The sequence below is a fragment of the Staurois parvus genome, unplaced genomic scaffold (genome assembly GCF_062004578.1).
Source record: "Staurois parvus isolate SC_StPar_1 unplaced genomic scaffold, SC_StPar_1.0 ptg000149l, whole genome shotgun sequence".
Lineage (NCBI taxonomy): Eukaryota > Metazoa > Chordata > Amphibia > Anura > Ranidae > Staurois > Staurois parvus.
In genome coordinates, this window is record NW_028317945.1 from 1,017,229 (window position 1) to 1,029,674 (window position 12,446).

Below are 12,446 nucleotides of genomic sequence, written 5' to 3' on the forward strand. Positions count from 1 at the left end.
TTCCAAATCAGCCAATGTGATTGTCTGGATTTTGTTTCTCATTTTGTCTCTCATAGTTGAGGTCTACCTATGATGCCAATTACAGGCCTCTCTCATCTTTTTAAGTGGGAGAACTTGCACAATTGGTGGCTGACTAAATACTTTTTTGCCCTACTGTATGTATCCACTGAGAACTTTTGAATCTTCCCTCACTTTCAGTCTGGGTGACAAATAAAGAAAATAAAGGCAGTTAATCTATTCAGTGGGAATACAGATAGCAGTAAAAAGAAACGGACAGGTTCTAACCATTCTCTACTATATATTAAAAAATTGCTTTGATACAATCTTTAAGTTCCACAGGTGTTATTCACGTGATTTATATATAAATATATTAATACATATGCACTGACACATTGGGGACATTATTTTGGCGGTTTTTCTACCACACTGTTTTACTTGGTTCTATCTAAGACTATAAATGTAATAAGTGATTACAACCTTTTGTCTATACATGAATTTAGCCAATCCTCATGTGGCTATTACCAATAATGTTAATAGCAAAGGATAACTACTGTGCAAAAAATAAACATCTAATTTATTTACACAGAAGAAAAGTAGTTATTAATCGAATCAAACAAAAGATATGATATTACAATAAAAAATAAATGTTACAGTATAACATACAGTATATTATCAGTATAGAGAGATGACTATAGAAAAGAAATAGAGCAATGCTGATACATTACACAGACATCCTGATGTTCTGAGGTCTGGGCTCCGGAAGGGACAAAGAGGCAGAACTTTATACCCCCTCCCTTCCAGGTAGTCCCACCCTTCAATAGGTTACAGTATTTTTGAACATTTCTGTTCAAAGGGGGGCTCTGTGATTTGTGAAAGACATTGGCCAACTGTAGTTCATCAGATGGAATTTAGGATGGGCCAATGTCCAGGAAGCATACCTCCTTTGAAGCCAGGTACTCCCTAGAAGGTATTATAAATAATGGCTCTAGGGCTTATTCAGCTGGATGGCCTTACTGTCATAAACCTCTACAGGAAACCTAAGGGGGGTGTTGAGGTGATGCAACAGATGGTAAATAAGGTACAGGATAGACCCCTATCAGAAGTTCACAATAATATTAAAAATTATTGTAGGCCCAAAATATCTATCACAATGTTTAATAAAAAGAATGAAAAAAAAGTTCACACAAATTAGTTGTCCTTTCAGGGGTTATTACCATCATTAATCACAAGAAAAAATACATCAGTTTCCTATCTCATGCTTGCCACATGGCTGCTTCCGACCTAATGCCTAGGCTTCAAGTCTGATCCCCCAGATCATTGTTCACAGCTACTGCAAGCTCCTCAACACGCACACCTTCTATGGCCTTAATCCTCAGGCCCTTGTCTGTCCAGAATATCTTCTTTCCCAAACTCAATGCACACTACTATAATGGCTCACACTTGTCTCCTAAGGTGAAGCCCACTTGTCTCCTGGACAGATACCTCCTGTGTCTCTCAGGTGAAGCACCAAACTATTCACAAACCCTTATAATCTAGGACCTGAGAACACCTGCCCACATGTCCTGCTGGTCTCTGGCAAGTTCTTGACACTGGGTTGGAGACTTGCTGCCACCACCATGCTTCACTATGGGTATGGTGTTTTTTGGTGATGTGCAGTATTAATTTTGCACCAAACATACTTTCTGCAACTATGGCCAAAAAAATTCGGCCTTGATCTCGTCAAACCATAACACATTTTCCCACTTGCTTTTGGTAGACTTGATGTAGGGTTTTGCAAAATCACTGGGCTTGAATGTTTTTCTTAGTAAAAAAAAAAGGCTTCCATCCCACCAGCCTACCCCACAGCCCACACAGATGAAGAATACTGGAGATTGGTGTCACATGTAATATCCAACTAGAAATTCCTGCAGCTCCTTTTAATGTTGCTGTAGGGCTATTGGCAGCCTCCCAGCCTAGTTTTCTTTCTTTTTTTTTTAATCAATTTTGGAGGAACGTCCAGTTCTTGGTAATGTCACAGTTGCATCATATTTTTTCGACTTGATGATGACCGTCTTCACTTTGTCCCATGGTATGTCTAACGCCTTGGAATTTTTACGTACCTTTTCCTGGCTCATACCTTCCAACAGTGAGATCCCTTTCATGCTTTGTAAGCTCTTTGTGGACCATGGCTTTTGCTGTAAGAGGCAACAGAGTAAGCCCCCTTTCATATGGGGTGGAATCGATTTGCTCAGCAGGGGATCTGTCCACTTAGCAGAGCGAGTGGATGACAAGTTTGTGTTCGCTCAGTTTCTGCAGAGCTGACACGGACAGAGCCCACTCTGCTGTATTGGCAGCTGGGCGTAAACAGACCAGCTATCTGTTTACATTCAATAACCCTCTGATCTGCTAGGCCTAGGCAGAGGATGGATCCGCTTCCATTTTGTATTTTCTTTAAGTGGACTGCATCAGATTGGAGCTAGGAGGGTGTAAACGGACACAAGTCCATTTACATCTAAGGGACCAACTGATAAGGTCCTCCTGAAAAACTGACAGGCAGACCTAATTGGATCACACGTGTGAATGGAGCCTAAATGTCAGAATAATTCTAGCAGAACAGCTGAACTTTATATGGGCTTATTCAGAGTCACTTTCATTGATAGCATGTGTGTACTGACTACTGTTTAACAGCTTGAATAGGATTGTTTAATTCTGAACACAGCCACATCCTTAATTATAAGAGGACGAGTACACCTATCTAAAAACAACTGGCACTTTTACAAGTGTGTGTAGACTTTTTATATCCATTGTGTGTGTTTAAATGTCCATCAGACAAAAAGGTTACAGTTTGGCTACAGTTTCGGGCAACAAGCCCTTTGTCAGGCCAAGAAAGACAGATATGTACATTCTAATACATCAATACTTTCCTATATATTAGTAAGACCAGCAATAATCAGCTTCAATCAATTACTATGTTTAGCAACTGTGTAATCATAGATTACAATCTTTCAAAACGGAGAAATATACCACTTCTTTGGTGATCTCTTCTCTCAGGAGCATAGACATTGAAAAACAAACAAAAACATACAGTATATACACATCAATCTTGTTTTAAATATAAATGAAAATCATGATTTAGACCAATTAAGTGCAATGAATTTAATTTGCGAATCCCTCCCCCCTCCCAAAAAATAAAACAAAGTCACGATTTAGACCGAATGGATGCAATGTATTTACATAGTTACATAGTTAGTCTGGCTGAAAAAAGACCAAAGTCCATCCAGTTCAACCATAAAAAAAAAAAAGTTATAATCCTACACCCACAGTTGATCCAGAGGAAGACAAAAAACCCAGCAAAGCATGATCCAATTTGCTCCGGCAAGGGAAAAAATTCCTTCCTGATCACCTGAGAGGCAATCGGATATTCCCTGGAACATCCTATACCTGGATCAACTATACCTATAAATTTTAGTATCCAGTTATATTCTGTGAATCCAAGAAAGAATCCAGGCCTTTTATAAAGCAATCCACTGAGCTGGCTAGAACCAACTCTTGGAGGAGTCTATTCCACATTTTTACAGCTGTTACTGTGAAGAAACCTTTCTGTGTTTGGATATTAAATTTCTTTTCCTCCAGACGTAAGGAGTGCCCCCTTGTCCTCTGTGATGACCTCACGGTGAATAACTCTACACAGAGTTCACTATATGAACCACTGATGTATTTATACATGTTGATCATATCCCCCATTAATTTCCTCTTCTCAAGAGAGAATACATTCAGTTCCTCTAATCTTTCCTCATAACTGAGCTCCTCCATGCCCCTTATCAGTTTGGTTGCCCTTCTCTGTGCTTTCTCCAGTTTCCCAGTGTTCTTTTTGTGAATTGGTGCCCAAAACTCAACTGCGTATTCCAGATGAGGTCTTACTAATGATTTGTGCAGGGGTAAAATGATATCTCACTCTCTCTCTCTCTGGAGTCAATACCTCTTTTAATACATGAGAGGATTTTGCTCGCTTTAGAAACCGCAGCTTGGCATTGCATGCCATTATTAAACTTGTGATCTACCAGAACTCCCAGATCCTTCTCCACCATTGATTCCTCCAGTTGTACTCCCCATAGTATGTATGATGCATGCATATTCTTAGCCCCCAAATGCATAACCTTTCCTTTATCAACATTAAACCTCAATTGTATTTGATTTGTGAATCCCCCCCCAAAAAATCCCTCTTTTTAAGAAGCTATTCCACATCACCTCCTTTTTTAAGCATAGGCACTGAATCGATAACAGTATATTTAATTTGGGATATATATATATTTCTTTTTATTATTTATTTTATTTTGTTTCATTTAGGCAGTTACACCCCATCTCCGGGTGGCCCTTTCTCTGCTTTGACACCAAGCATGTGGCCACAGGACATACTTGCAAAATACACACAGGTAGGAACAAGTATCTCTTTGGAACACCTTGAGCATATTTGTGGTTGTTCTGAAACATTGTGCACGAATATTGAGGTTTCTTTATACAAATCTTTATCTCTCTACATGATTTACAGAAGGAGCAGTCTGTAGAGCAGCCAGAGTTCCGCTATGATGAGTTTGGATTCAGAGTGGATAAAGAAGGTAACAATGACAAGGAAATATCTGAGTTCATTTTTTTTTTCTTCTTAAAATGAGTTTGAGGAAAACTTCATCTCGATAACTGCTGAAGCCTTCATATACATCTGTCTATCCCTATATTTGTTACTGTACTGAATACATTAATTTGTGTTTTCCTGTTTTTCTTGTTTTACATATTGCAGATGGTGCAGAACCTAATTCAAGTAAGCTATTGGGTATCCCACTGACAGAAGACCCCCAGCAGAGGCTGAAGTGGCAGGCCCACCTAGAGTTTACCCACAACCATGATGTAGGGGACCTAACGTGGGATAAGATAGATGTGACACTCCCTCATTGTGACAAACTGCGCTCGCTTGTACTAGCTGGAATTCCTCACAGTATGAGACCACAGGTACATCAGTGCTTAAAGCAAAAGTGTCAACTTGTCTTTAGCAGTCTGTATCAATTTAAATTCAGTAGCATGCAAATCCTACAACTTTCTAAGGCTAGCATTGCTCCCCTCCTTGATTCTACAGTCCTCTGCAAGTAAAGATATGAAATATTGTAAGACTGTTTGTTTATAGACATTGGACATCGGTTAGGGGTGTAGGTTTAACCACTTTCCCTCCAGAGGATTTACCCCCCTTCCTGACCAGGCCATTTTTTGCATGACGGCTGTGTGTTGTTTAACTGACAATTGCGTGGTCACGCAACGCTGCACTCAAATGAAATTTATGTTCTTTTTTTTCCCCCCACAAATAGAGCTTTATTTTGGTGGCATTTGATCACCCCTGTGGTTTATTTTATGCCCTATAAACATACCCGACAATTTGAGAAAACAAAACCAATATTTTTGACTTTTAAACATGTCCAATAAAAAAAATTTTCAAAATCAAATTTCTGCATAAATTTAGGGCAACATGTGTTATGTATTAAGTCTTTGCTAAAAAAAAATCCTAATACGTGTAAATTAATTGGTTTACATGAGTTATAGGGTTTAGAAATGGCGGTATATATACTGTAATTTTTTTTTTTTGTACTAGTAATTGTGGTGAGCAGCAACTTACAGCGGGACTGTGGAGGGTATTCTGACACGGGGGAAATTAACTTGGTGTCCCTGACATCCCCAGTGACACCAACACAGTGATCAGTGCTAATAAAAAGCACTGACACTGTACTAATGGCACTGGGCAGGAAGGGGTTAACATCTGGGGCGATCAAAGGGTTAACTGTGTGCTGTGTGTGTTTTACTATGAGGCTGTATGTGTGCTTTCCACTGTAAGCACACTGCCTTGTACGTACAAAGCAGTGTGCTGGAACTGACAGGAGAGAGGACTGTATTGTTTACATACAGTTCTTTCCCCCGTAGGTAACACTCGGCGATCACCGGGTGCTGGTGAGTAATCACCGGCCGGGACCCAGTGATTGATAGCTGAGGCTGCGAATGGCAGCGCAGGTAGGGCATGCACGCGGCTCTCGCGTACCCCCTACCTGGAAATGCAAAAGCACGTAGGAAAGCATATTCTATTTACTTGATTTCCAGGCCTGGGCAAATGATGCTGTACATTCCAGGAGTCTTCAGAAGGGCAGGATGGGTGGGTTTACTCAGCTAAGCACACCCTCCTGCATGCATGCCTGAGCTAAGGGCAGATGGATTCTAAGAAGTAAATGTTGCATGAATCATCTGCCCTTACTTAAGAAAGTCGCAGCCAAAAATGCTAGGGGGTGTTTTTCAAAGTGATTTCTCAGTAAAATAAAGCATGGAGACATGTATGGATGGATGAGTTTGCTTTGAAGAAAAGTTAGTGGAATAGCGTTTTTGGTTTGTGATGCTCAGATGCAGTTTAGTTCTGCTTTAAACTACGTAGTTAAAGTAACATTAACTGCAATTTTTTGCAAAGTAACAAACATGGTATACTTACCTGCTCTGTGCAGTGGTTTTGCACAGAGCAGCCCCAACCTTCCTCTTCTCGGGGCCCCTTCTGGCACTCCTGACCCCTCCCTCCTGCCTTATACTCCCTGGGCAAGCATCTTGCTGTGGGGGCACCCAAGCAGGCTCACTCCCGAGCCGCTGCTTTGTGTCCATTCACACACAGAGCTGTGACTTGGCCTCACCTCCTTCCTCTCCTTATTGGCTCACTGGCTGTGATTGACTCCACCAATAAGGAGAGAGAGTCCTCGGATAGCCGAGACTCTTGTGTATATCTCTGGATAGTGATATGACTCCAGTTAATATTAGGGGGGATGCTGCACACAGAAGGTGTTTTACCTTCATGCAGCCTTTACAACCACTTAAATAATTAGGTGGAAAAAAAGAAACAAGTCCATCGAGTTGAACTAATAAGAAAAAAATAGAATGGGCTGCCAATCACCCCCATATGCACAAAAAAGGTACATATGCTATTTTTTGTAAAGCAGCACTCAAGGGATAGTAGTTCATTATTGCACATTTGGGTGCACTGCAACACAGGTGGGTTGGGAATTAAAAAGATTGTAAAGGTAATTTTTTAAAATTAAACTAAAAAATAGGAGCAGTCCCTTTGCTCTTCTTCTGGAGTCTCCTGCCAGCTCTGTCTTCTCCTTTCCTGCGTGTGCCCCCTTAGCAAGCAGTATGGTGAGGGTCTACCCCTACGGGCATGCTCCGGAAACAGACTGTGTGTATCCACAGACACACACAGCTTGGCTCAGCCATGCCCCCTGCTCACTCCTCTCAAAATCAAAATTTGCCTGACAGCAGCAGGAGCCTATTGTGAGAAGAGTCAAGTAAGTGTTTTGGGATGGGCGGGAAGGAACAAGCTGTGGGGAATTTTTAACCTTAATACAGGGAATGCGTTTCCTCAGCACAAGAATGTAAATCCAACCTTACTCCAGCCAAACTTTTTTGCTTTAGTTTTAGATGGGCGAAGAGTTAAAATGTGTCTGTTTTTTGCCCGTAACATCATTGGGAAGATCCACCCTCACTTCTGCCCTATGACATCTGGGAAATTTTGGGGGGCATTGGGTAATTGCTACTGGAACAGGAAGCAGGAAGTCACATAATTTTATAAGTGTGTGTGTGTGTGTGTGTGTGTGTGTGTGTGTAAAACTGGAATTATGTTTTAAAAATTCATTGGCAATTTCAGTAAGAACAATCATTAACTTTTTTTTTTTGGTTATATAAGCTTTGGATGAGACTCTCGGGTGCACTGCAGAAAAAGAGGAATTCGGAGATGACCTACAGAGACATTGTACGGAACAGCTCGAATGATGAGACTCTAGCAGCTAAACAGGTGTTGACGAATGCTATTAGTCAAATTTATCCTTTTCTTTCAGTCTTCTCTTCTATATGTGTCTTTCTTTGATGTTTGATGACTGATGCAGAGAGAAAGCATACAGAGAGTAGGCATAAGGAGCCTGGTTTGCAGGGAAATTCTTTGAGGGTGTGTAGTACATAGTAGGGTGGGAAGGACAGGAATGGAAGAGGAAGATACAAGAAATAGGGTTAAGTGTCTATTAAATCCTAAACAGTACTTTGTTTAGTGTGATCATTGGTTGCATCCATGTACTCCAACATCAGAAGATATGCGTTGATTCACAATACAGAGGTCAAGCGTCACCACCAGTTGTGCCAGCATAAAATGGACTTAATAACAACATGGACAATAACAGGCCTCTGTGCACTGAGGTTATAGAACTACAGGTCACAACATTCCACTAGCAGATGCACATGGGAAGTATAAAACTATAATATACAGCATTCCAATACCAGCACACAAGGAGTAAAGAATTACAATTTCCAGCATTTCAATAGCAGCATGTATGAAATTAGTACCAAAAGTCCTAGCATTCCATTAGCAGTACATAAGAGTTTTGGAGCTACAAGCCACAGCTTTCCAATAGCAACACATAGCATGTATAGGACTACAAGCTGAAGTGTTACAATGGCAGCTAACAGCAAGTATAGTGACCAAGCCCCAGTGTTTAACAGGTTGCTTTGCATTTTCAGGGTGTTCCAGGGGTTGCAGGACCTTCAGATGTTTCACGCATACAGTGGATATAAAAAGTCTACACACCCCTGTTAAAATGTCAGGTTTCTGTGATGTAAAAAAATGAGACAAAGATAAATCGCTCAGAACTTTCTCCACCTTTAATGTAACCTATAAACTGTTGAACAACAAACTGAAATATTTTAGGTGGAGGGAAGTAAAAATAAAAAACTAAAATATAATGGTTGCATAAGTGTGCACAACCATAAACTAATACTTTGTTGAAGCACCTTTTGATTTTATTACAGCAGTCTTTTTGGGTATGAGTCTATCAGCATGGCACATCTTGACTTGGAAATATTTGCCCACTCTTTCTTGCAAAAACACTCCAAGCCTGTCAGATTGCAAGGGCATCTCCTGTGCACAGCCCTCTTTAGATCACCCCACAGATTTGCGGTCAGATTCAGGTCTGGACTCTGGCTGGGCCATTCCAAAACTTTAATCTTCTGGTGAAGCCATTTCTGTGTTGATTTGGATGTATGCTTTAGGTCAATGTCATGCTGAAAGATAAAGTTCCTCTTCATGTTCAGTTTTCTAGCAGAAGCCGGAAGGTTTTGTGCCAATATTGACTGGTTTTTAGAACTGTTCACAATTCCCTCTACCTTGACTAAGGACCCAGTTCCAGCTGAAGAAAAACAGCCCAAAAGCACGATGCTTCCACCGCCATGCTTCACTGTGGGTATGGTGTTGTTTTGGTGATGTGCAGTGTTGTTTTTGCTCCAAACATATCTTTTGAAATTATGGCCAAAAAGGTCAACCTTGGTTTCATCAGACCACAACACATTTTCCCACATACTTTTGGGAGACTTCAGATGTGTTTTTGCAAAATTTAGCCTGGCTTGGATGTTTTCCTTTGTAAGAAAAGGCTTCCGTCATGACACTGTACTCCATGGTCCAGACATGCGAAGAATATGGGAGATTGTTGTCAAATGTACCACACAGCCAGTACTTGCCAGATATTCCTGCAGCTCCTTTAATGTTGCTGTAGGCCTCTTGGCAGCCTCCCAGGCAAGTTTTCTTCTTGTCTTTTCATCGATTTTGGAGGAACATTCAGTTCTTGGTAATGTCAATGTTGCGCCATATTTTCTTCAATTGATGATGACTGTCTTCTGTGTGTTCCATGGTATATCTAATGCCTTGGAAATTCTTTTGTACCCTTCTCCTGATTGGTACCTTTTAACAATGAGATCCCTCTGATGCTTTGGAAGCTCTCTGCGTACCATGGCTTTTGCTGTAGGATGCGACTAAAAATGTCAGGAAAGACTGCTAGAACAGCTGAACTTTATTTGGGGTTAATCAGAGGCACTTTAAATGATGGCAGGTGTGTACTGACCCCTATTTAACCTGATTTGGAATGTGATTGCTTAATTCTGAACACGGCTACATCCCCAGTTATAAGAGGGTGTGCACACTTATGCAACCACATTATTTTAGTTTTTTATGTTTACTCCCCACCCTACCCCTAAAAGATTTCAGTTTGGTTTCAATTGAGTTGTACAGTTTATAGGCCACATTAAAGGTGGAAAAACTTCTGAAATGATTTATCTTTGTCTGATTTTTTTACATCACAGAAATCTGACATTTTAACAGGGGTGTGTAGATTTTCTATATCCACAGTAGCTGTTCCTGTAAATCTGTAGCTCAAGCTCATATAGAGAAGTCAATTTCTGAAGAGAACTTGCACCCATGAGTCTCTAGCACAGGTCTATTATACTATATTAGAAGCTTAGGCGTCGTGTCTTTGCCAAATGCTTGGTGTTGGGGTATGTGCCCATATCTAATAGTATTGTAATCTGGCAGGTGGAGGTTACAATATTTTCAATATCGATGAAGCTTAGGGCACCTCCACAACATGTGAATTAAGTCAGCTGGGCCTTTAGTACATCTAGGACACTTTTGAGTTTCTCTGCGATGCAATAGAAATTTTTTTTCTGGCATGTGGTAAGTTTCATGTAAAATAAACATCTGCGTGAGTTTGTGTTTCAATTTGTCACGGTTTTCTTTGACTCTTTGCTGGGCACCTTAATGAGTCTGCATCTTTATTGATGCTCTTTCTGCAAGTGCATGTGCCATTGTCCAGACTAGAGCATGGGTGACCGATTCCACACTTCTTGCAGCTCCACAAGCCCCACCCAGACAGTGTCAGAGTCATCAACAGTTCTGGAAAGGCTTGCAAGTATACTCTCAAAGAGACCTGACTGTGATTGTCTGGATCACTGTCCCCTTCCTCAGTCATAACACTCCTCTAAGTCTTCTTTAACCCTTTCAGGGATAGCTCCCTCCTTTGTATTAACTTAGGAGGATTTTACTGCTACTATGTCTGAGATTAAGGGAGCTTTTCAACTGTGCTGAAGCAGTGCACAGCCACAAGTGAGAATCCATGGCCTCTCCTCCAGAGAGCTCTGTTTTCCCTATAGCTACAGCTGTTTTGGTGCAGTCAGCTAAAAATACTGCAGATGGTGTCCTATTTATGGTAGATGATTTGGTGCTTGGTCTACTGACACAACTCCAAAACATAGGGATACCATTGCTGCTCTTTCTGATGCAGTCAGCACATGTCTAGACCTGGAAAACCTGAGCTGATTTTAGTTACGGTTACGAGTATGGGTTCACTTAAAAGCCCCAAGTCTAAAATACCAGTCCCTGTTCCTTCACTGATGCAGCCTATTTTATTAAGGGTTTGGCCTAATCCAGACAAGATCTTTGCTCTTCCTGAGCTTTTTGCCCAAGACTTTAACTGTTCCAGTAGGGGGGCATTCTGGCATTAACCACTTGCCCTCCTGAGGATTTACCCCCCTTAATGACCAGGCCTCTTTTTGCTACTCGGCGCTGCACTAATTCAACTGATAATTGCGCGGTCATGCAATGCTGCACCCAAATGAAATTTATGTCCTATTTTTCACACAATTAGAGCTTTCTTTCGGTGGTATTTAATCACCTGTGCGCTTTTTATTTTTCACGCTATAAACAAAAAAAGACCAAAAATTTTGAAGAAAAATGATATTTTTTACTTTCAGCTATAAAAAATATATAGTAAACTCAAAGTTGGTTATGAATTTAGGCCAACATTTATTCTGCTACATGTTTTTGGTAAAAAAAATCCCAATAAGTGTATATTGATTGCTTTGTGTGAATGTTATAGCGTCTACAAACTATGGTATAGATACTGCAATTTACGCCATTTTTTTTGCTATCCAGCGCTGCGCTAGTTTAACCGACAATTGCGCGGTCATGCAATACGGTATATAAATGAAATTTACATCCTTTTTTCCCCACAAATTGAGCTTTCTTTTGGTGGTATTTGATCGCAAGTGCGGTTTTTTATTTTTTATGCTATAAAAAAAAGGCTGACAATTTTGAGGAAAAAAAACAATATTTTGGACTTTTTGCTATAAAACGTACAGTAAAAAAAAATGTAAAAATCAAATTTAGTCATAAATTTCTGCCAAAATGTATTCTGTGACATGTCTTTGCTAAAAAAAACCCCCAATACATGTAAATTGGTTTACGTGAAAGTTATAGCGTTTACAAATGGCGGGAAAGATACTGGGATTTTTAATTTTTTTTATACTAATAATGGCGGCAATCAGCGACTTACGGCGTCGATCAGTGACTTATGGCGTCGATCAGCGCCTTATGGCAGGACTGCGGGACTGTGGCGGACATTCTGACACTGGGGGGAAACTGACTTGGGGTCACTGACATCCCCAGTGACACCAATACAGTGATCGGTGCAAAAAAAAAACCACTGACACTGTACTAATGGCACTGGGGAGGAAGGGGTTAACTTTTTTTTTACTGAAAGGGTTAACTGTGTGAGGGGAGTGTTTTACTAGGGGGTGGGAGTGTG

The 12,446-nt window shown here is 40.6% G+C and overlaps 1 protein-coding gene across 5 annotated transcripts in view; it reads left to right on the forward strand.

The window, feature by feature from the left end:
- SGSM3 (small G protein signaling modulator 3) overlaps window positions 1-12,446 on the forward strand; it is a 247,573-nt gene that overhangs the window by 62,092 nt on the left and 173,035 nt on the right. For all 5 annotated transcript variants that reach the window (XM_089674219.1, XM_089674222.1, XM_089674223.1 and 2 more), the window contains exons 3-6: window positions 4,327-4,412; window positions 4,529-4,595; window positions 4,775-4,983; window positions 7,733-7,840. In XM_089674219.1, coding sequence (XP_089530345.1) covers window positions 4,327-4,412; window positions 4,529-4,595; window positions 4,775-4,983; window positions 7,733-7,840 — 470 coding nt within the window. The remainder of the gene's footprint in view (window positions 1-4,326; window positions 4,413-4,528; window positions 4,596-4,774; window positions 4,984-7,732; window positions 7,841-12,446) is intronic.